General features: G+C 46.0%; 1 protein-coding gene across 1 annotated transcript in view; it reads right to left on the reverse strand.

The window, feature by feature from the left end:
- Positions 1 to 25,750, reverse strand: part of LOC126544351 (uncharacterized) — a 79,360-nt gene that overhangs the window by 14,065 nt on the left and 39,545 nt on the right. Inside the window, exons 2-4 of the mRNA XM_050191640.3 lie at positions 6,827 to 6,992; positions 5,977 to 6,068; positions 4,872 to 4,941 (exon numbers count right to left, since the gene is read on the reverse strand). Coding sequence (XP_050047597.2) covers positions 4,872 to 4,941; positions 5,977 to 6,068; positions 6,827 to 6,986 — 322 coding nt within the window. The 5' untranslated portion in view covers positions 6,987 to 6,992. The remainder of the gene's footprint in view (positions 1 to 4,871; positions 4,942 to 5,976; positions 6,069 to 6,826; positions 6,993 to 25,750) is intronic.

Here is a 25,750-nt window from a genome sequence, read left to right on the forward strand (position 1 = left end):
TCATGTTGCTCTACAATTTTCTCGTTGACACTTCTAATCAAATTATAATATTTAGGAAGTTGATTAATGAATTAACGTAATTATGCGGCATGCAAAAATAATGAGCATCTCCAAGCGATGGCAAACAAGATTACCTTGGCTCTGTCCAGCTACGTGGCATTTGCATATTGTTAAAATTTGGTGCATGATAGTTGGGACACCCTGTATATTCAGAAAATCTTGTCTGAAATAAGCGTCATGCACGAACTTCGTGGAGGCGTCGCTAGATGACACAGCGCGTCCAGAGGGAAGCGCCAGATAGGAGCCCGGCTGCACACACTCCTACATGACTCGTTTCGGCGGGGGCCATACGGTGTGTCGCTACAATGCTTCAAAGCTAATCGCGTTAATTTCGACATTCAACGATTTTCTGCAGTGTCTTGCTTTCGTTATTGTGTATCCGTTTTATTTTTCACTCTTGTATGTGTGACTGCTTGTGCATGCTAAAGTGTTTTAATTCGTTAGCATTCTCAGGATACCTCACGCACTTTCCGGGGGTTATGTATGTATGTATGTATGTATGTATGTATGTATGTATGTATGTATGTATGTATGTATGTATGTATGTATGTATGTATGTATGTATGTATGTATGTGTGTATGTATGTATGTATGTATGTATGTATGTATGTATGTATGTATGTATTCACCTATGTTTGTATCTAACCGTTTTCCCTTTTACTTGAGTCACCGTTGGGTGCTGTTGGACTGGGTGCTGTTCGAAGAAACTCTGACATGGACTTGGAGCACTGAGTATGTGCCACTCGGTCAGTGCTAGTCTCCAATGAACCTCTGACGCCAACTTGCGTAACTCGATATGTCACACTGGGAATGTGCCGTTCTACAATGACGAGAAAGTTTCTTTAAGTTTCTCTGATATTGAACGTAATCGAACCCAGCTCACAAGGGATCCTCAATGAGAACAACCCGACATTTGGAGGCTGCGTGTCACAAATGCACCGGGTATGCGCCGCTTTTCAATGAACAGCTTTGACGCTAACGCTTTAGCGAGCTTGACCCTGAATTTACCAGGTATGTGCCACTCTTTAATGAACATCTCGCCATCTTGGGTCACTGAGTATGCGCCACTGAGTGTGCGGCAAGCGAGAGAACAATTCTCAGCGTTCGCAGGCATCGGCGCGCCACGCATCTCGGAGGCCACGCGCGGACTTCGTGGCAATGCCACTACATGGCTCAGCATGTTCAGAAAGAAGCGCGAGAGAGGAGCCCAGTTGTCGCATGGCGCGTTTCTAGCGTTCCCACGTACAGGCGCTAGATGGCGCCGAGTGTGAAGCGCAAAAGAGGAGTCCCGCTGTAGTACACGCCTAATGCATAACTGGTTTCTACGATGGTAATAGGTTGTGTCGCTATATTCCTTTAATGCTAACGCATTAGTGTCCGTAGTCATCGTGAAATGGGTTCCGGCGCAATATTGTATTATTTATTTATTTATTTATTTTAAAGGAAATGTTTTTTTGCGTAGAAGTGATTGAGCAGGCGGAGGCGTACAACTGCAAGTCTCTTTAATTAGTCCCCATTTAACCCGTCGTACCTATCTACTAGGATTTCTTTCTGAATTTAGACAAGACATAATGTTATTTAAGATTATATATATATTGTCGTTCATGCCATAGTGAGGGTCTCGACTCCGGAACCTTTGATGCCGTTAGGCAGCATACGAGGGTGTATTGGCCAGTTTCCTCCTTTCAAATCAACGTACAACGTGACGCCTGCAATAGAAAAAGATGGTCTGCAGCCGCCGTTATAGCCGTGAGTTATGGCACTGGCTAACACTCCCAGCGCTTGATCCAGTGCACATATGCAAATACCCAAGAAAGTGGACATTGTCGGACATTTCTTTTTCTCTTCTTCTTTCTTTTTCTTTTTCTTTCTTTTTTTCTTATTTTTCTTCTGGACGTCACGCAGGAACTAAGCCGCGATAGCAATTAACGCCACTACTCGCTGGCAGCCGTTGCGTTTGAAATGTACAAGCTCGTTTGTTGTCGTGGTGCTGGGTTTCGGGCCTTGTACCTTGTACTTCCAGAGTCGCCGCAGACCCGGCGGGGTAAAGCAGACGTACCACTAGAGAGGCTAAGCCGCCGTGGTTGCTTATTGGCTATAGTGTTGCGCTGCTAAGCACGAGGTCGCGGGATTGAATCCCGGCCATGGCGGCCGCATTTCGATGGGGGTGAAATGCGAAAACACCCGTGGTACTTAGATATACAGGGTGTCTACCAACCGGCAAAACCAGAAATTCTCAGGAACTTCAAATAGTCTGGAAAAACTCATCGGAAATGTCAGGGAATTTGTGCCTCTCTCAGGGAAAATTAGCTGTAATTTTATTGAAAGGGTTGAAAGTCGCGGTAACGGTGGCTCGAGTACAGACAGGAATCGTAATGAATCGTCTTTGACACCCTGTCGTCGGCTGGAGGAGTTGCCAGTCTACAGTCAACGACCGACTTCCCGGATTCCCGATAATTTGGACGGCTTCACGGCACCGCCACCACGTACCCCATAGAGTCAATGTATTAGAACATCTGAAATTTTTGGACGCAAGAACTCTTCGCCGTCCGATTTTGCGGACGTTTTGCCGTGACCGCAGATCCGAAACGGCATTAATCAAAGCCACCACCGCTGCCATATTGATTACCTCGCCTCCTCGAACCGGCGCTCTCGCACACAGATCCGCTGGCAGCCGTAGCCCCCACTGCGGCAACGTTAGGCCTAACTGCTTCGACGTTCGCTATGAATCTTCTTGCCGTTGGGTGCCGTGTTTTTTATTCAAAGAACTCGCTGCTGTCAGCAATGGCACGGACTCTTTGTGGTCCTCGCGATTGGCTTAGAAGCTTGGAAAGCACGATGCGTTTCATAACGCCGGTTCCCGAAAGTCAGCTTTGCCTCGATACAGCAATGTTACTTGGTGAAGCATGCGCAAAAGTATTGCAGTGAAGCATAACAAGAGTGGATAGGGCCTATTTCCACGGGACACAGTATGTCTTCCTTAATTATACACGCGTGTACCCGGTATTTCCTGTCACAGTACGAGCACTCATATGCCTAGTACATGTACCTACAGGCCTTCAGAGCGTTTTCAATTGTGCCTGTGGTGGTTTGAACCCCTAAGGGCAGTACTGCCATTGTAAATGGAACCTGGGGCCAGTCATGCTGCTTCCTCTGCAGCTTTTTTCCCCTTGTCTTTCCGCCACAACCATGTACTTCCTTGCTTGTGGAAACAAACAAACAAATAAATAAACAAACAAACAAACAAACAAACAAACAAACACACAAATAAATAAATAAATAAATAAATAAATAAATAAATAAATAAATAAATAAATAAATAAATGTCATGCATTTATTTTTCCCCACTCGCCGATTTTTCGGACATATTCGCGGCCCCTAGGGAATTCAAAAAATCGGACGTGGACTATGCAACTGACCAAGAAGATGCTTCAAATTGTCCGTGGGGCGAACGAGTGGCGGAAGGAGGACAAGAAATGAAAGGACCTACGCATTGAGGCATGAACGGGAAAGGCAGCGTGCTGCCGCTATTTTGAAGGAGCTTGAGCTCAAAAAACAAAGTGTTGGCTGATGCCGAGATGCAGGTGTCCCTCATCTAAACCAAAATAAACTCTTTAAAGCAGTGAAGCACAGCACTAAGGCGTCGTGCCCGGGCTGCGAGTATGTCAGGACAGTTGAGGTTGACTTACGAGAGAATCTCTTGGAGAGAATCTCAATTGTGACAAAGTTCGGGCCTCATACCACTGAGCTTGCTATCGGTTGATAGAAATAGCTCATATTCGAAAATATTTGCTTTTGTATGCATCTACTTTTTATTCGTATTTGAGAATGTCTGACTCCATTTGCAATTTTTTTCGAAGACATTTTATCCGCTGTGCATTTTTAACCCCTCCCTTCTATTCTCTTTTTGAATAACATAAACACTACTTCTAAGTATTCAAATTGGATTAAATCGTTCTTTTTTTTCATAGGCTTATTAGAGAGTGACAGCATCGGGCGATATGGTTTCAGGCCGTCTTGACATAAAACATAGTTCTACATCACTCAGGGGATTGTGCAAAGGCACCCAGGGAAAACGTGGAAAACTCAGGGAATTTGGAAATGTCAACTTGGTAGACAGCCTGATTTAGGTGCACGTTAAAGAACCCCAGATGGTTGAAATTTCCGGAGTCCCCCTCTACGGCGTGCCTCATAATCAGAAAGTGGTTTTGGCACGTAAAACCGCACAATTTAATTAACTAGAGAGGCTCGTGAACCGCCGGGGTGGCGCAGTGGCTATGGCGTTGCGCTACTGAGGCCGATGACGCGAGATCGAATTTCGGCCGTGGCGGCTGCATTTCGATGGGAGTGAAATGCAAAAACACCCTTGTACCGCGCATTGGGTGCACGTTAAAGAATCCCGTTTGGTCAAAATTATTCCGGAGGCCCTCACCACGGCGTGCGTCGTAATCAAATTGTGATCTTGACATGAAAAACCCCAGAATTTAATTCAGAAGCTCGTGAAAGTTGTCCAACATAACTGATTTTTTTTTGTTGCTAAGCCCTCAAGTACGACTTTTCCCCGTTCCTGCATTTTCGTGAAGCTAGCATAAAGATGGCCTTCGTGCTACATGAAGATATCAGTTGGTTATATTTGTAATCTGGTTTACGGTGGGAATTTCCCTTACGGGACTTCTTGCGATTTGAGAAATATTTGGCAGATTTGAAATGTTTGTAATCTTGTTCGTGGAAAATTTTCGAGACATAAATGGCCACGCTGCTGCGGAAGCATTTCGCATTCTGCGCATGAGTAGTATCGTTAATTTACTCACGGTAACATGGCATCCTGCAGACGTTCTCGCTGTGACCTTGGTGTGGCTGGCACCAGTGCTTATCGTTGATCTGCGATTCAAACACATAGTCCTCGTCAATATGCACTTGTAGTTATCTGGCAAATTCTGCCCTCCAGTACTGGCAAAATCAGAGCTTAGAAAGAGGTCTCTTCCATTCCAGAAATCAGGTACACCAACGGGCCTTAAAGCCATTTGAAGGGCATCGATAGGTGACAAACTGCCAAGCAAGCGAGATTAGTGTTCGATACCATCCAGTGAACGATATATATATATATATATATATATATATATATATATATATATATATATATATATATATATATATATATATATATATATATATATACATACACAAATTGTCCCAGCTAATTTTAGCCAGAGTTTAAGAATATGCAAATGCCACTTAGCTGGGCAGAACAAAGATAACAAAGGTAATGTTGTTTACCGTCACTTAGAGATTCTCAGATTAGTTTTTTAATTCCGCGTAACTAGATAATTAGTCTTAATGAATGAATCAACTTCTCAAATATTATAATTAGATGTAAAGTGTCAACGAGAAAATTGTAGAGCGACATGGGAAACTCCCAGTACAGCTTTCTGTTGCTCAATACGTGCTACATGAAAGTGTTTTTCTGAGCGTGAGAGAAGCCCGCAAATGCACGCAAAATTGCCGTGCCACTGATCACTCGAGGAGGCACTTTGCCCGTATTCGCGGGCTTCTATCACGCCCGAAAAAACACTTTTATGTAGCACGTATTGAGCGACAGCAAGCTGTACTGGGAGTTTTCCATGTCGCTCTACAATTTTCTCGTTGACACTCTACATCTAATTATAATAATTGAGAAGTCGAATATATAATTAAGGCTTATTATCTAATTAGGTAGAATGAAAGAAATAGTTTGAGCATCTTCAAGCAACGGCAAGTAAGATTAGTTTGTTCTGTCTAGCTACGTGGTATTTGCGTATTTTAAAGCTCTGGCTAAAGCTAGCTGGGACACCCTGTATATAGCTGAGTTTTACGGTACATGAAAGACCAATTAAGTTTAGTAGGGCTCTCAAAGGGCAAAATTAATATTTGACCCACCTGAAAGATACCATGGTCGCCACTCCCATCGTATTTGCCCTTGTGGTATGCTCGAGTGTCGAACCTGCTTTCCCAATAGGCGAGGCACAGCCCTGTTGGAGTAAAACGCAAAGCAAAGAGAACAATGCTCCTACTGTTCCCACCCGTAGCACGTGTCTTTCAGCGTCCATGTGCACGTAGTATATTGAGGCAGTGCAAATGCGACAGAGGTAAGCGTGACTGCGCCAAATGTATTCCGCACAGAGGCGCTTAACCGCCTAATGTGACCACAACTCTGTCCTATCCATGCTAGGCAACAGCAGTGAGACGCAGTAGCATGTGATGTCGCTTCTTGGATTTTAGGCCTCGCGCAACGTGGCACACGGCATCATGGCGCACGTGGGCTTGCGACGGTCGTGCCGCACACTTTTAGGAGTTCTACCACAATTCCGTATACCTAACTTTTTTTTCCCTCTGTGATGAAATCTTGATGAGCGTGTTTTCGACATAAAGCTTGTTCATCAGCGAATTTGGCGCGTGTAGCTTCGTGCAAAGAATTGTCTATATATCTATGGAACACAAATATCTCAATAGAAATAGAAATGTTCACCAGTTTTTTTTATACCAACACTTCACATTTTTCACATTTGTGTATGTGCTCGATCTTTTTTTGTCAGTCTTTAAAATATGCTTTTTTCGCCTGCTGTTTTCATATCGTAACCGTAAGTATCTGAAGTAGAAAGCTATGCATATTGCATATCTTCAGTTCTGATCAAACTCACTTTCTCTAAGACGGCGAAGTAGTCAACAAGCAGTCTGGAAAAATACTTCCTGTTCTAGTCAAAGTCATTTTCTAACAAACACTACTCACACTTGTCGAGGTCCCTCTTGGGAAACTTGAAACGGTCGTGCAGCTCCAAGGCAAGTTCGCAGCGGTCATAGACGCGAGCCCAGACGGCGGCGCAACCTACGCTGGCCAGCACCAAGCCCGTTAGTGCGTAGCTCGCCGGCCACCGCCTGCGGCGCTCCATCGGCAGCTGCGTCGAGAGCAACCACAGAACCGTGCATCGAGTGAGAAACGCATGTCGTCACTTCCTCTCGGCACTCGTGAGGAAGACCGCTTCCGCGTTCAAGCTCTGAACGGATCTTGCCACTCTATACATGTTCCTGACTGTTGAAAGCTAAGGGAGGCAATTAGTATTGGGAACCAGGAAAAATATGAAAGTCCTTGAAGTGTGCGTAATAGCATGGTACCACTAAGGTCTGAAGTGGTGACGGTCATTGCCTTGACACTGGCCTAATGCCCAAACGCAATCGAAGTTGCACCGAGCCGCGACTTTGATCGCTACTGTGCTAGGTAAATGCAATAAATGTACTGCAAAAAAACATCCCTTCATGGATATTACAAACGAATACGTATCCAAATCCGTCGTTCTTACATAAAATCTATCCGGATACTTACACCGATGCTACTTGCCGCGATTGTGGAGAAATAGCCACGTTAGAACACATGCTCTGGCGGTGTGCCCGGTCACGCTCTATCATCGACAACAGCTCGGCCAGATGGGAGGCGGTTCTCCGCAGCCCTCTTCTGGCTGACCAACTCTGGGCTGTCCAGCAGGCCCACGATGCGGCCGAGAGGCTCGGCCTTCCGGTTCCCACGTGGGAGCGGCCCGCTTCGTGAACACTCACGATCCGCAGGACTTCAATAAAGTTTTGCCGACCATACCATGGATATAGTGTTTTATTTTTTTAGAAACGTAGGGAGCGTCATTATAAACCACCTATTGTTTCCTATGCAAAACTATACGGAGTAATTTACAAAGCTTTACTTTCCTAAGAAAACTTTTTTCATGGCTGGCCGCCTTCGCTAATAATATGATCGTTATAGCAATTGGACTGCGCTTGTTTTCAAGAACAACGTCTACTTATGACGCGCTTTTGTGAATACGTGCTCTGTATTCATATTGACTTGGAATTACCATGTGCATCTTTCATAGGCTGAAACCCCTTTTTGTGTAAGAAACCAGATGTCGCCTCCTGAGATTGCAGCCGGCTATCGATTGATACCAAGATAGTAAAACGTTATGCTTCAAATGGTGGGAGGACTAGGATGAGAGAAAAGAAAGGAAAAACAGCCACTGTAAATACCCACTAGCTACACTGTGCTGAGGAAGGGTTAGAGGGAATGAAAGATGATAGAAGAAGAAAGGAGAGAGAAAGAGAGAGAAAATGCAGCAGATCTAACGAGTTGGAATCTACATACAGCAAAGCTTTGTGAGAGTGTTTAAAAAGTCGAGACACGAGTTTCTGTTTATTGAATGTCCGCACAAAGTGACACAGAAGGTTTTATTCAGGCATTGTAGCGAGACTAATGCAATGCCGCCGCCGCTGCTGTGGATGCGTGAAGGTGAGCTTTCTGGCTCTTATTTTTGCTTTCCCCTGCACGATCGCCGCTGCTTTGGATGGATGGATGGATGGATGGATGGATGGATGCTATGAGTGTCCCCTTTGGAACGCCGCCAAGCTCTTGTTATTATATTGCCTAATGTCCTATCTATCTTAAAAAGAAAAAAAAAAGAAAAGGAGAAAGATAACCCACGATGAATTCCCATAACCAAATTTTTTGAAGCCCTATTGTGAACTTTGCTTTTGTACACCCCTCCGTTGTTTGTCGTTTCACCACTTCCACCAATCTTCCTATCCCCTCTTACTAATCTCTCTTAACGGACATGTTTACTTTCACCCGGTTCTCGCTCAACCCAACGGCTTCAAGGAGGCCAGAGGTGCCTAAATTGACAGCTGGACAGATATATTCACATTCTAAAAAACATGCTCCATCGTTTCCCTAGCGTTACAGCAGCAAGCACATGCTTCTTCATTGTATATCGATTTATAAGTGCGTGTTCTAAGGCATCTTGATCTCGCTTCGAAAAGTAAGGAGCTTCACTAGGAGTTATCGTAAATTGCTTCTTTCCTGATTTTTTTACTCTTAGGTAGTTACTCATAGCAGGTATCTTTTTATTGCCGCCACCCATGAGATTATCTCAGCTGTCTGATTTTTCGCTTGACGTTCTTTGTTGCCATGTTGCTCACCATACAGGTCGCATACTCGCTGGTAAGCTTCCTAGTTCTTTTCCTCCACTGTGAATCAACGTTTTTCCTGTACAAATACCTGGGAACACTCTTTTTCTTCCATATTCCTCAGTCTTTCTTCGTAATCAATTTTACTGTGAGCTTCCCTCACATCAAAATTTGTCCAGCCCATATCACCCTGCACAGCTTCATTTGTAGCCTTCCCGTGAGCGCCCAATGCGAGGCGTCCCATTGACTTTTGGTTGCCATCGAGTCCTGATTGTACCCCTGAATTCAAGCACACAACCGCATTTCCAAATGTAAGTCCTGAAACCATGACACGTTTCCACATACCCCGGAGTACCTCGTACCTATAGTTGTATCCCTATAGCGCTCCGGGTTTCATTATGGCCGCATTTCATTTCCCCTTTACTGTTATTGTTTTTTTTTCTGTGTTTCCATTAATGTATTGCCTTCGTTTATCGATATACCAATATACCAAGATATTTATATTCTTTTACGGGAGGTATTTGCTGGCTCTGTATTGACACTGCCTGTTCGCTGTTTTCATTGAATACCATAACACCTGATTTTTCAACGCTCAATTTCAGACTTAACTTATCGCCTTCCTGTCCGAAGATATCAGCCAGGCGTTGCATATCACTTTGCTTCTTAGCTAGCAATACAATGTCGTCCGCATAAAACAAACCTGGAAGCTGCTGCTCTACTGCTGTACCCGCCTGTTTGTGTGAGAGGTTAAAATCGATATTACTTCCCTCTAGCGCTATTTCCATCCTCACCATGTACATCAAAAACAGCAGTGAGGATAAAGGACACCCCTACCTCAATCCTTTGTTCATATCAACTTTCTTCTCGCTGCCTATTCCTTCCCATCGAATGCAAACGGTATTTTCTAGATAAATATCTCGCAAAAGCGGTGTACAATCATGCCTAAGCCTTCCCCTTACAGAATATCGCACAACATTTTGCCGTCTACGTTATCATACGCTCCTGTAATGTCTAAAAAGGCCACATATAACGGTCTCCTTTCTACTCTGGATATTTCAATACGCTGAGCAAGGACAAGTAAGTTATCATCTGTGGACGCGTGGAGGCGAGCGCCATCTGGTGGTGGTGCAAGGAACACAGCGGCGATGTCGCGCGCGCCCTCCGCTGTGTTTGGTTGGCCTATTCGGCTAGAGAACAGACACGAAGACCCACGGTCGCGAAGGTTCCCACACTAACGTGATACAGCAGTCATGGACTGTATTCGCAACTTCGTTAGTTCGTAAGAACGTTTAGTAATTTGCCGGCCGACTTCACAGATAAGGGCCCATTCACATCTGGCAACAAGTTGCCTACATTGTTCGCAACAGCTCGAGTACCGTAATTTAGGAAACCCTGTCGCACTGAACAACCAACAAACAATGGCAAAGTTGGTCTGAACAAGCGCGGAATACTTGTTGGCCAGTAGTACAGCAGCACCCTGTCACACCAAAATCATGTTGCTCAGCAAGCTCGAGGCTCTTCCATGTAGCATATGATGTGGTGTTCGCCTTGCTATTGGTGTTGATTGCTATCACGCACCTTGTCGCTACTATTTCTTTAGGTGAGAAAGTGGTCTCCTTTAGGAAAAGTGCAGACGCGCGTTGGCACTGTTTGCGGTCCTAAGTTTTGCAATGGTGTCTATGGCGACACGATTTCAGCAGACCACCGTCCTGATCTGCGTTTGCGAATTCACAGCTCGCACCGCAGGTATAGTCACAGCCTTATGACCCCCGTCACGAATACTACTTCAAACCGCTTTCCGTTCTCGGAAAGAGAAAACACAAGATATCTTAACAAGGCATTTCAACGCGTGCGAAAAGTTAATATTAGTATTTAACTGAGCAATTGGTTCATAGCGAACTTGAACAGCTGAACTAAAAATAAAAAAATTCACGCAGAAACTCCTCTAGGAGTTGTCATATTATGCGTAACCATTGTGCAAGTTCTCATCTCTACGCAGCGCCGTGTCGTTATCAATGTTACGAAACTTGATCCGACCAGTATAAACCACAGCGCTACCGGAACACGAACTGCTGCGGACGGCGGCGCAACGTGAATTGATGACTCAAGCAAGCTACTACAGGTGGCGGTGCCAGATGCGCTGATGACGTTCCGACTATTATGGGGAACCAGCTCTGGCCAGGAGCCGCTACGACTTTAGTGTGCTGACACCATCCGGTAGGGAGTCTAATAAGATGGCACAACATATTTAACGATAACAGACGCGCGCCTGCATCAACATTCGCTTAGCCCGATGCGCCGAGCCATGCCATGCGCGTTGCGTTGAGCGCATGTGCAGCTACGTCCTATCTGGTCGGTTTCCTGTCATGGGAGGAGCAGTGAAAAGCGTGTCTCGAGACGATCGGCGAATTTGCTGACGCGAAATCGCAGCGTGTGCTACTGAAAACTGTGTCCACCGCTCGCTATGCTGTGTGTTACGGCGCTGCTGTTGGCAGACGAAGCTTCAGTGGTGGTTGCCCATAAGCCATTATCGCTATTTAGCGTCTTACCCATCCGCGTCGAACCGTTATCAACCGTGTTGAATCGTATTCCGGTGGCGGCTGTGTATGGCGCGACTGCGCGGGTCTTATCTTGAAATCGATCTGCCATTGGGGCAGAGTGCAGCGAATGCTGATAGCTGCGAGATCGCTGTGTTCTCGCCGTAAGGCAGCACGACGGTGAATTTGCTCGCTGCTGCGGGCCCTAACTTGAAAGCGATCGTCTTACGTTACGGACGGACGGAGGGCTTTCCTCGTTGGATAAGCATAGAAATGCTTACGCCTGTAAAAAGAAAGGACTAAGGAAAACAGGCAAGGACGTCGCTGTGTCGGAAGTGACGTTCGTATGTGTCTTCCTTTGTTTTTTCAGTTCAGCTGTTCACACTCGTTTTAGCTATGAACCAACAAGCTCAGTTAAATACTAATCTCACACAGCGATGTCCTTGTCTATCTTCCTTAGTCTTTTGTTTTTCAAACTTTTCCTATCTTTGCCAGAGGTTTTTTCTTATATTCTTTTTTTTTAGGTTGTCACACTGGTTGGCGTCGTCCCTGTTGCCAACGCTGTTGTGCAGTGTTCAAGTTCAACTTCTTTTCTTAATCACATGAAAAGCGGGACAGTATGTTTAGCAAAGCAGATGCTGAGGGCCCACTGTTGGGAAACATGGTAGCCGGTTTATTAGGGTCTAGTGTATGATTTAATATTACCAATGTGTATACACACTTTTAATGCGCAATGTTTGTAACGTAATGCATATTAGTAGGTGCGAAGTGTGCTACTCTGTAAGTCTCTTAACATGTAGCGTGCAGTAGTCCTCGCTTCAAGAATACGCTTCGAAGGTGCTGACAAGCCCCCGACGCCCCACTCTGGATTCCTGCATCTTCTAAGAGAGAGAAAGAAAGCACCCACATATACCCTAGTCGCCCGTAGTGGCAATTCTGCAGTCGGTGACGCACCATTAGGCCGCTTTCTTTCCTTTCTTCATTCCATCTCTTTTATTTCTCTTTTTCTTTTTACCGCGGGTCACTGAAACCCAGTCGGCTAGTAGCCTCTTTACTCGCTATATACTGCTTCTTTTTATCTACTACATTCACCACTTCACGCCAGAAGACTGCGTAGCTCAAGAACAATAGCAATATTTTAGAGCAAGCGCAGTGAGAGCATGCGCAGTAACAGCAGTGTTAGGCCGCTCATCTCTCGAGCATGCAGAATGGACGGTGTAGGGCTGCATGCTTGTTTTGTATATACTTTCGCAGTGCCGCGAGTGCCCATGTGTATTGTGAATAGGGGGGGCGTCCACCCCCCTGCGCGTCGAGCAGCAACCGTTTCTGTTTCTGAGGGGTCCGACGGCCAGCGTGGTGTCGCGTGACGAGCCGCGGCGCGCGCCGGGGGGGCGCGGTGCGGATGCGGAAAACGGATTCGGAGAACGTGCTCTTACGCGCGCTGTGTTGGCATTCCGGCGATGGTCATAATAGGTCCACGCAGACAAACCTCGAGTGGGACGGCGGTATACGCGACGTTGTGGCGCCGGCTCCGGAGTCCCCTGCTGGTTAGAGACGCAGCCGAGGTTTAGGGGCACCTAGCAATGTTGACCACGTGTTGCGCGTACGGAGCGGGGGTCCACGCCCCTACGCATCCGGGCGGCAACCACGTGCATCTTGTTTTGAGCGCTGAGGAGAGCCCACTCGGTGTCGAGTTACAACTTGCAGTGCGCGCCGTAGAGAGAGGCGCGGTGCGCATGTGGAGACCGTGTTCGGAGAACGTCGTTTTAAGAACACCGAGTCCGGATGCCGCCAGCGGTCATTATTTTTCCACGAGGAAAAACCTTGAGGAGGACTGCGGTACGCGGTGTTGGGACACCAGCGCCCGAGCCCCCTGCTGGCTAGAAACGCCGCTGAGATGCGAGATGGCCTCAATAAATCGTGCGTGCCTGGCGTGTTCGCCGAGGCCGTCACTGACCACGTGGAAATAAGAGAGGGAAACGAAGTTGTGGGAAGAAGGAAAACAGGGTTGTTTTCCAATGCATTTACCTTTGAGAGCAAGGCCAACCCTTTGGGTTGTGGCTTAAGCAGACTTTCAACTCTCATTGGCAACTGCTTCTGTGGGATGGGCTAACGGCCCTACCGCCCTTTTTCTTTGTCTTTCACCTATAACAATCGAGATGAGGTGCTTGTTCCTCAGTCTAGGCTGTAATCACTAAACCTGATAGACCAGTAAGACTCCGTACGATGCAATGCTAGTCTGGGCCGTAACCACTTAGTGGTAGAACAGTGAGACTCGGTTGGTCGTACGTAGTGACAGTTGTCCTAGGCTCTAACTTAAGGAAAAGTAGAAGAGTAAGGCGCTGTTTACTTGTGTGTTTTGCATCAGTATTCTTTTGCTAACTCTGTATTTGACTGTGTAAATATTTTCGTTGCAATATATCTTAAAGTTTTGTTACCTCCAACCTGCCTCCTGCTTCATCAATGCCGATAATCACCTTGAAGAGACTTTGGTCGACTTCAAGGAGAAAAGAACAAAACCTAACTAGCAGTAAGAGTGCTACTAGTCGACTTGGCTTCAATGACACCGCTCAAAAAGAAAAAAAAAAATAGGAGACAGAAAAAGAAAGTACAGAAAGGAAGGAATAAAAAAAAGAAAGAAACAATTTAGGAGGGCGCTTAAGCGGCACCTTTAAGAGTGGAACGCGATAGCATTCAAAGATCCCTGACTGCTTCTCACGCTTCCCGGCAACTGCTGCTTATATGTAACCGTAATGTTTACCGGGAAACGCTGGCGACCAACACTATGCACGGAGGCGAGCTTTCTGGTAGAAACACGACCTCTTGCGTGGGCGGATCCCGGAGGGCGTGCACATCCGCGCCAAAAAAAAATTACGTCATTTTCAGGTTCCCGTTATTGTATCGCACTTTTAATATTTAAGTCTGAGAAGCTTTAGCATAAAAGGCATGCGCTGTCATTGTTTTGTTTCATGACATTTGTTTGTGAGCTGTCATTCTCAAAATTCCGAGGAGTAACTTTGTCAAGAAGGTAAGACAAGGTATGAGCAACTTTAGTGATAGAATGATGTAGCAATAGAAACCGAATATACCGCATGCCATATAGCAAGGCGTGGCATATACATATACTTCAATATATACAGAAATATTCGCTCATGGACAACTCCACCGACACCGACATAGTACTTTCTGCGTCCCCGAACCCCTAGCGCTTTCGTGTTAAAAAAGAAAGCGCCTAATGGTGTGGCAGCCACAGGAGATTTGCCACTACGGGCGACTAGTGTACGTGTGTGTGTTTTCTTTTTCTCCCTTAGAATATCCAGGATTCGTAACATGCCAGTCAAAACCAAGCGACATCAGTCCTTCGCATTTGAAAAAGCATGCCGCACTGTCATTCGCAAACACGCATTGATGCAGTGATATAAATCGCGTCTTGATCGCCAAGAACTCGAATATGCGGATGCCCCGGCTCAGCTCATTAACATTTTTCAGCCTGTCTGCCGATAGCTAGGAAACTAGCTCAGTACGTCGCGTAGAAGGGAACCACTGTACGGTAATTTTCGGGCGCGGTCCACGCGACCGGCGCGCCTTGGAAACACCTGCCCAGCCGCTGCTGAAATGGATGGGTGTGGGTTGTTGTAGAGAACGGGGGGGGGGGGGGGGGGGGGGGGTGAGTAGAGTGCCCAACGAACACAACTTCCTCTGCCGCCAGGAAAAACTTGCTCGCCTGAGACGTGTTCCACTCTGCTTATCTGGCCCAATCGCGCTTTTTTGGCCGTTTATTCCTGCCGCTAGCGTTTGACCCTTTCCCACTGGTCTCTCTTGGTTTTACTACCCTCCCCCGCCGGCTGCCGTCAAATACGGATTCTTCCGGAGGGCGCACGCCTCTTTGTGCGCACGGGAGCTGCAGCAGCGCGACCGTTATGGCGCAGGGATGGTTAGATCAGCTATATTTACGCGCATGGACGCCAATGGTTCGCGCGCGGTGAAGATCTTCCCTCAGTTAGCACGCGTCCCTGATTCTTCTTCTATGCACAGACGCAGGCACACGCACGTAGGTCGCGCACGTGCTCGCACGTCGCAGTAGTTTGTTGCACGAGCAAAGTGCACTTCCCTCGGGAAAATAGGTCGGCGGGTCGTTCTATTGTTTGAAGACATCGGAGTTTATATAAAGACAACGGGCGCAGCTAGACGTCTAACTTGGGAGTCGATAGAAATGATGCCGTTCCAAGGTATTAAAGGCGCTGCTGTTCTCATTCAACGTTTTTTTTCTGATGTAGACAAGCGCTTTAAAGAAACGAACGAGCAACCAAAAAAAGAGGCGACGAAAGAGGGCGCGCAAGACAAAAACTTTAGTCGTAAACGTTTTGTACTGCCCGCAAATCAGGACTGATGTGAGGATAGTCTTGAGCCGTGGCGTTGGATCAGTGTCTATTGCGTTCTGCTGCTTAGCACGAGGCCTCGATTCCATTTCCTGTCGCGGCGGCCGCATTTTGATGGAGGCGGTATGCAAAAGCGTTCGTGTGCCATGCTTAGGGTGCCTTTTAAATTGTGAAAGGAAACAAGTAGGTCAAAACTAATCCGAAGCCTTCCACAATAGGGCTGCTCACATAAATCCTTTGTTGCTTTAAAGATATTGACCAAACAGTAAAACACCGTGTTAGCATGATGCGTTTTCTATCCAGACTGGTTGCGCAGGGTAGCAAGCCCTTTTAATAATATTATGCAGCTTTTATACACTGCTTTACTGTGTTAAATTTCTAGGATGTTAGGTTGTTATGTTGTCTTTCTGTTTGTATGCTCCTATAGCGCACGTTTATACTTGTGAATATCCGTCAGGAACATAAGAAGCATCCATTGTTTCTTGCTTTGGTATTCCTTTGGTCACACTATATTCTTGATTTTGCACTTCGTAGACTTATTCCCTCGTAACCAAGGAAGCGAACGTACAGAGACGGCGCTCAGAGAGGAATTGATACATAAGTTTGTGCGTTTAATAAAGAAACGGAGAAAAACGATGAATGCACCGATTAAGAACTTTACGTTTTTGTTGGAAACAACAGGCCGTTACGACGACGAACAAACTCTACAAAACTCTAGGCTGCATGATGCCGCACAATCACCATTTATGGTAGCATTCGATTGCAAGCTCTTAAATAATGTGCCTTATATGAGGTCGAGTATACACTCATGCTGAAGAAAGCATTGATCCAGTTGCTATCAGACATTATTCGGGAAAGAGGGACAGTAATTATTTCAAAGATATCGTATCAAAAGGTGGTACGGTTGCAAGGAGTGGTTGATTTCTTTTTACATTTTTTCAGACCTCAGAACAGAGGTTCTTGCAGGCTTGCTTAAAGTAAAGGTATATGGGTGTTTCTGCTAGGTTATGTTTAATAATAATTGAAAAGATGTCTGCAGTTTTGTTAATGACGTCGCTAGACGATAGCACACTTTGATTGCAGCGATTTCGGCGCTGTTCCAACGAGCAACGTCCTCACGTTCACTGCAGAGCAAGGAAACAATCGTTTTTCGGCGGCAGCCGATCTCGCTGTTTCGCTTATGGTGGACGCTGCGGGACGTTGGTCGTTATATAGAATATCAAATCAATAAATGACTCAAACGGCGTGACGGATGATAAAGGCCTTCGACGATCCGCATAATCAGACGCTTTACTTTCCGAAGCCGGATAACGGCCTCTGAATGTATACAAGCTGATCAAAGGGCCTCACATAGATCGCAACTGCTTAGCAGACGGGAGTCGCACATGGGCAAAATGACGTCTCCCTTCCTTGAGATTGTGAATGTCGCAGAGACAGGGCCCTTGAGCTAGAAAACAACCATCCTTGGCTGCTCGTCCATTTGGGTATTCCAGGGATTCGAAAGAAAACAGCAGTATGTCATGCAGGTCTGTGCCAACTGAAAATAAGCGCACCCTTCTAAACGATTCATATGCAAAATTTACCAAACTTTACGCAGACGCCCCTGTTCACGGACGCAGTACAACTGCTGCGTTTTCTTTCGTAGAGCCTGCCAGCACAAGAGTCTATTCGAATAAATTACACGGTATTTTCGACATCTGCGAAGCTATTAAGCATCAATATGGCGCTGAAGTACGTATATTAGCAACAATTAGAAATTGCCGAAGACCTTTATTCCAAGCGACTCCCGCCGAGCTCTCAGCCGGTTGCCCATTGCCAGCGCTGACTCACCTGTTTTACGTGATGGCCCTTTAAATCACGTCTAAGGGAACAACATTCATGTTTCAGTGGATGCTATCGCACATTGGTATCTCAGGAAACGAGACAACTGGTGCTGAGGCGGCGTCAGCTCACAACGTTGACTTCATTGATTATACTTTATGCAAATTAGACGACGCTCAACTGCTTATACGCCACCACCTACAGCGCTCGCACCCAGATGAACGTGTCGCCACGGGATCGTAGCTTACATCAATAACTGTCCGTGCTATTAACCATCCTCAGTAGGTCTCTCTTGCTCAAATTACGCCTTAGTTGTGCTAATGTAGCACACCGCCTTCACCGACAAGGACGTACGCCGAGCGTCTTTCGTGCTTTATTATTTAAAAAGGCGATGACCTAGCAATAAAAGCGTTGCGATTGCGAAAAAGAAGGCAGTGCGCCCATTTCGCGCTTGCAGTAGAGCACATGATTCACACTGACTCTTTTGTAATTTTTCTTGTCCGTATTCGGACATTAAAAAATTCAGCGCGGCCTTGCGGAACTGTGCATAGGCTGTACAGGCAGATCGGTATTGTCAAAACTTAGCTTTGATCTTGGTAATTGAACTCATTTGAATGAAAACGATGACAACTTGCAGAGGCTTCGAGTGTCCGTGGCCGGCGACGTAACCGAAGGCGCGGTACCGTAGTCACTCGCATTGGAGCGGAAAATAGAGCGGTGCCCGCAGAGCGAGCGGTCATCCGAGCGTGTCGGCTCGCCGGCCAGAGCAGATGCCGCCTCGAGGCTGCAATCATCGACTTGTCACCACGACGACCGCGATGCTCGCTCACCGACTATACTGAACGGGGACGGAGTGCCGCTCGCGCTGAGTGACGGCTTTCGCGGTCACGGTCAAGCCCACAACCGACGCTGCATATGCTGGATAGGCTGATCGGGCCGTCAGCCAGCCGAAAGATGAAACGGTGCCCCGCAGAGATGCCGGGTTGTCACCGGCGGTTGAAGCCGAGCCCCGCGTATGAGCACGCGCGCTCAAGATATAGGACATTGCGCACTCCTCTCCTCCCCACGCAGACCCACAAATATTCGCTGCATCTGGTCCTGCCAAGCCGAGATCACGAGCAGCTGTCGACAGGTGTGTTTTTCTTCGTTGTTTACAAACAGACCGCATGCACCTGTCATTGGAGCTCGCACGACATGGTGACATGGCGTCTTCTGCGGTCCCACATTGGAAATAAGTATGGTGGCGGCAGATAGCTAGATTAGAAGGGGTGTGTACAAAGGTACCCCTTATTGTTGATGGGAGAGTCGGATCACGGCAGCTTAAGCGCATCTTATGTTTTACTGCACAGCTTTTTTGGGCATCTCTGAAGTGCATAGTGGAGCTGCACCATCCGTCCAAAAGACCGCGCGCACATATGTTCGACGAAGAAGTGCGAGCGCATGTTTCCTCGTTTGCATGATTTCTTAATCGTCCTCAGAAGTACCGACAAACGCCTATTTCCACCACCAGAAAAACACAAGTTCCTGGCCACTGCGGCCGCATTTACATGGGAGCGAAATGCAAAAACTCTCGCGTACTCGGGTTTAGGTGGACGCTAAAGAACACCAGGAGGTTAAAATTATTCCGGAGCCCTTAATAAAGGCCTCTTTCATAACTCACTGGGCAGTTTTCAGACGTTAAACGCCATTATTTAACAACTAAGAGGATCTTTACGTGGCCCACCATTGGATGTGTATGTGCCGGCCTCTCTCTTGTGCCCGCCTCTTTGTAGATGACTGCATAATGTATCGGCACATTTGCTACTACAAACGACCAATAGTTACTGAAACAAATTAGTCTAACGTAATAATTACGTGGTGCTCTCGGTGGCAGTTGGAAATAAACAGGTTTAGGTGTGATTGTATGCAGGTATCTCGCAAGCGATCAAACGTCAAGAAGTACTGTTGCCTACACTCAATAGTAATTTAACAAGTAGAACCGCATGCGTATTTTACTGTGAAAGGCGCAAGCGGTGTCATCACGTGCTATTAATAATTGTGGACTCCGCTCAAACGCTTGTTTTCTTCAGAAGCTCGCTTTCGCTACCTGCTCTGTCTATTAGCAAGCTATCAAACCAAATCATTGTGTGTATTAAAATAGAGTATGCCACCCATCTGGCCTCCTTTCTGTCTCAACGATTGCATTGGAATCCATAAAAAAAGAAAACGGAAAACGTGCGGAACGCTTCATGTCCTCAGCTTACAATCCTCGAGGAAGTATATCACGAACGTCAAAAAGGACAGAGAGAAATGGGAAAAGGAAGTTGAACCAGAAAAATGTACGGTTTGCTACTGTGCTCGGGGGAAGCTGAAAAAGAATCCAAAAAGTTGATAAGGGAGATATAGAAGAGTAGGTAAATGGAAACCACTACACAAAATTCTAACTTCTTGCTGGGGAAAAGACGTGAAAACAAGTAAGGAAACGACCGGACTAAAGAACGCGTTTCCTGTCTGTTCGTTTCCTTACGTGTTTTCGCGTCTTCGTCATCGCAAAAAGCATGAATCAACTAGCCTAGCCGCAAGTAGTAGTACAAAATTCTGAGGCGCCACACATCACTGCCAGCCTATATCGACGGCCAGCAGTACTCTAGGCCAGCTCTACTCGCCTGCAGGACAAGCTAAAGCGAACTAGCGCTTTCACTTCCATTAGCGAATACGTCATTTGTGGCCACTGTCCTAATACATTTCGTTCTGACAGTGGCTGTCCAGTTATCCAGCGCGTCAATGTTGATTATAGATGAACATCAAATCAACCATTGGCCGTACCCCTTCTTCTTTGGTGGAGCAAAATCAGACAGGCATGTCTCCTTCACAAGTTTTATTACACCTTCCTTGATGTACAAGAAACTAGTCTGTTGCCCCGGACCCCTCCATCTCACCGAGAGAGAGAAAGAGAGAGAGAGAGAGAGAAAGAGAGAGAGGGAGAGAGAGATAGATAGAGAGAGAGAGAGAGAGCGAGCGAGAGAGAGCGAGAGCGAGAGCGAGAGAGAGAGAGAGAGAGAGAGAGAGAGAGAGAGAGAGAGAGAGAGAGAGAGAGAGAGAGATTAATGATAAGCTGAAGATGTTAGCGTAGCTGATCACTACGTATGCTACTGCATTTGCTGGTGGTAATCATGGTGTACATAGTGATCGCATAAACACACTAACAGCACCTACACTCGCAGACACACGTACAGAATAAAAGTAAAAACAAATTGTGGGGTTTTACGGGCGAAAACGACAATCTGATTATAAAGCACGGCACTCCGATGTAATTTTGACACTCTTGGCGTTCTTTAACGTGAACCTAAATGTGAGTGCATGAGCGCTCTGCATTTCACCCCCACCGAAATGCGGCCGCCGGGATCGAGTCTGTGAGCTCGAGCTTGGCAGCACAGTGCCATAGCTTCTGGGCCAGCAACGGCGGGTACACGCGATAAAGCTATCCACAAAGTTTCTTTAAGGCCCTGTGGCCCTTGAAAACAACAGCAGCGTTATCATAGCGTCATCATATCACAGGTTTGTCACAGGCCGAGAATGAGCCGGAGCCCCAAGCTCGTCTCGCGCGCAAGTGTAGTGCGGCCTGCAAATGTTGTCTTTCTGACAAGTAGTGGCAGCAGTCCCATAGTACATGTTGCAAGTCCTCAGGGGCACTTCGTTAACTTCTCACTGGCTTTTCAACTGTCTCAGCGCTCGACATTTACACAGATATACTAAGACTCTTAATGAGTCATTATATACGGTGCAGCACAAACGAAACACGCGGGACAACCGAAAGACAGGGATACGATGCTGTTCCAGCCTTTTTGTCGTCCTGTGTGTTTCGCTTGCGCTACACTGTAGCACCTAATGCCATACCAACAAGTACACCAGTCCGTCATTTTAATGACGTACTCTTACCCTCCGTATTTTATTCATGGAATTGTTCGCATGATCAAATTGTCAGTGAACGTTATCTCAACAAATTTAGAGACGTTTCAGCTGCTATCGTTTATTTTATTCATTATTTTGTTCGCTGAAATCTATCCAGATTTCGATTATTGTTTCGCAACATTCTGTTAACGTTAGCAGAGGCAAGCCTGAAGTACTTTGTTTTAATAGCCCACTTAAGTCGATTTCGCCGGTAATTCCCTTTTAGTTGCGTTCAACAACCTTTAGCAATTGCATTTGTTCTCCTATTCAATGTGCGCGTTCTGTTAAATACCTTGGGATTTTTTTTAAATATTTGAGATGGAATACGCAGCTAACTCATGTATCTGCAGTTTTCCTTAGCGTTGCTCGTCTCTTATAATCTAGTAGATCTTTATAGATGTCTTTTATAAGTTCGTAGGTATTGTTGATTCATTAGGATATTGTGTGTTAATATTCGTTATATGTCATTTTTAGCTCCGTTCAGGAGTTCGGTGTTCTAAAGTAAACACTACGTCAAAAACCGTATTAAAATTGATAATAATAAAAAACGGAAATGAAATCACTTTTGATGATGATACTAATGTTAATACTTGCATGTGCCAGACTTTGAATTGCTTTTTACACAGTCGTTTTAAGTTACATTTGGCCAAAAAATTATGTAGAACATATGCTATAGCACGTGACCTGCGACCATGCGACTGTTTTGTTTTACCACGGGCACGTGCAAAATATGGGAAATGCGTTAAACTATTTTACGCACCATTAGTTACGAGCAGATTTAATCGCGACTTATTTGAAATGGGTAGTCGTAAAGAGATTGGGAAAACTTTTATGGCCTGACGAGTGCTTTGATATTTGTTTATTTTGTTTTCTTTTCTCTATCAGTTTATCCGTAACAAAAATGTGAATTTACGCTTTTGCTTTTTGTTTGATTTGTACCTGGTTCGATGTGCCCTACGGCCGGGCTCTGCCTTTCAAGCCCCTGTTTCACTTTGGCAGGCCCAAACTACGTAAAGTATTTCTGGGACAATAAAATTTCATTATTATTATTATTATTATTATTATTATTATTATTATTATTATTATTATTTGTTTCTTCTAAGCTGCGTTCTGTTCAAGTGAAATAAAAATAAAAGAAAGATTTTGTTACCTGTAATGGTGACGACTACTGCTATTCATTTAATGGACATCAATCAATCAATCAAATGTTTTTATAGTGCCCATAATAATAAAAAAGTATTGTAAAATAAGACGTATTCTTCTTCTTCGTCCGCGTTCAAGAACTCATTTTTGTTTATGTACACTGTACGTAACATGTGACTTCACTATTTAATGTTTTAACATTACCCGCTCCAGGGCCGCTATTTTGTAGCGATGCCTTATGCCTTATTCTATGCTATTCTTATCATCCACCACACACGGCCGCCTGATCCCGTTGATAATGTGGGCAGACCGTAGCTCTGACCACTGGCCAAGCGCGAAAAGCCTGAAAAAGCATAGAATCGGAAAAGGCTTCGCTACAAAATACCGGACAAGCTCCCCTTCTTTTTTACATCGCGAAGGGCCTTTAAGAGCATTGTCACGATGATGATAATGACTTGTCAAAGAAGTCACGTTCGAGCTGGATATTGTGGAAAGACGTAGGGACTATTCCTGCAGTGTTCTCTTTAGAGCTTGTTAGGCTGAATCTCAGATATTTCTCGTAACCTTCTTTTTTTCTTTAATATACACGCGTGCTTCGTGCAGGGAAATTGGCTGTGGTTAGTCTTGTTCCTCTTAAGACAACATTCAAAAAGAAGTAATAAAACTGGCAGGATTTACAGTGAGATGTGCCATTTGCTTCACAGACCAGAAGCAGATTTATCAGAAAAGAGGTTGCCTCATGTCAAACCGTCAATACAGAACGAGAGAACAATAGAACACAAGTCGAACGAATAACATTTGCAGCCAATTTTGCTTTCTCTCGCCTTCACTGGAAGCAAGGTACAAGCGTACCAGCAGAACCTTCAATGCTGCATTCGCTGTCGCACTCTGTTACCTCGTGGGGAGTGCCGGCTGGGCAAGTAGCACGTTTTAGTTTTTCGGTCGTGCAACTCACACAGCCCGGCCCATTCTCGAAATCTTTGTGCGCCGTACTTCAAATTGTTGATCGAGTAACTTAGTCAATCCTCTGACGGCATTGTCCGATGTCAAAGCCTTAAAGCCGAAAGGCTGTTAAAACTTCAGACTTCACGCGAAACAAGCAACCTTAAAGCAGTTTTTGAAACCCGGGCCAACGATTATGCTGATACCACGTCCTGAAAGCCAGCTTTGAAGCTGCTGCATGAGAATGCAGTGCTTTTTTTTTTTCTTACGGCCTACGCGACCGGACGTATCAAAATACGGAAGGAAGCACTGACCTCGGTGCTGCCAGCTGCGTTGTTTTATCCTCAGTCGTCGCTGTCTGCTTTGCCCAAAATACCTTAGTGCTCCAGAACTTCCGGAGCGCGACGTCGCCGACCTCTACGGCCTGGTATTGCCAGAGATAGCGGTCCAATGTCAGCCTCAAAATCTCGAGTATCGTGCACGTGAAGGAACTCGGCGAAGAGGAGCCACAATTCAGTTCCCCGGTAGGACCCGCCGAGTCTAGCCCTGGGCGCTGCTCCTTGCAGTCAGCGGTGGCAGCGCGCTTCTTGAGGGCCGTAAAATCCGCAGCCAGACCGAAGCACGTCTCGATACACGCGACGTGAGCAGCAGGAGAGATTTGTCGCCGTTCACCTCGAAACTCGCCCGGTTTTTCGGCGCCGCCGGTATATATATACGTTCTTTCGGGGGAGAATCACGGTCAGCGTGACTGTGGAGATGCTTCGTCACTTCCTGGTGGCCAGCGCACATTTGGGACAGATTGTGCAACATTGTGAATAGGGCCGTGGTCACGACGCGAGAAACTTCGATTGGAGTCTTGTAATCGCGTTGACAGCATCGCCGCGGTGGGAGCTAGCGACGTCGCGTATATCAACACGAGCTCCACCTTAGCTTCGTTATTTCTTTTCCCCACTGTGGATGCGTGTGCGGCGACGATAACCGTCGACGTGCTTTTCACGCTGCTGCCACTTACTGGTGCCAGAGCATTTCGAGAACGTAAGTTGACATTTGCTAGATTCAGGCCGCGCCTTCTTCCTCGTTTCAAACTGATAGATTCTACGTGTCCTCACCGCCTTACGGCACACGAAAAAAAAAAAAAAAAAGGAGAGAGAAAGAGAGAGAGAGAGAACTTAGTGTACACATACAGTGGCGAGTTGTGTGGAATGTTGTCTCTTATATAGCTTCAAGGATTTCTCGCCATTGCGCAAGCATCGATTGCTATGTTCTATCAGTCTTTTCTACGATGCCTGCCGCTTGCTCGTTCAATGACATTTGATACTTGAAACGGGATTGCGCGGCGGCCTCGATTCAGTCGGTCGCTGCGGGGTGCGCACTGCGACGCAATAATTATTTTATTTCGCGACTGGTCGGGCTCGCTGGAAGAGCAACCAAGAGGGGGCAAGAACTCTGAAGCAGTAAGCGTTGAGTGATGAGGACCAGCGTGAGCTCCTTCTTGGTGGATCGCTGTATTGAGGCTTATATTTCTCCTTGTGTAAATCACCTCACATATTTTTACCTAGCCTAGAAAACATTAAGGGTTCGCAGTTAATTGCGCCAGGCATAACGTATGAGTGTTAACAAACATCATTGGCCAGTGGCAATATGACTACTACAGACGTATACAAAATTTAATGAATACCTCGACCGCCTTGGCCGAGAGAAGCACAAGGTACTCCCAGGATTACGTTGTAAATTCATGCCCATTAATACTTAAGAAAAAGGACAGGGTGAGAGCCATCTCCGCATCTGAAATGGTAGAGAACCAAACGCGTCATGGGAAAGCAGGGTTGTGGGTTTGGCCGACTTCCACGGCACCAAGTCGTCTTTTCTTCCACTTTCCTTTCTATTTGTCTTTATTGAGGATATGAAGTCTAACACTCATCCGTAATTAATTCTACACTTAAAGACATCAACACTTCC

Source organism: Dermacentor andersoni, chromosome 1, assembly GCF_023375885.2.
Source record: "Dermacentor andersoni chromosome 1, qqDerAnde1_hic_scaffold, whole genome shotgun sequence".
Taxonomy (NCBI): domain Eukaryota; kingdom Metazoa; phylum Arthropoda; class Arachnida; order Ixodida; family Ixodidae; genus Dermacentor; species Dermacentor andersoni.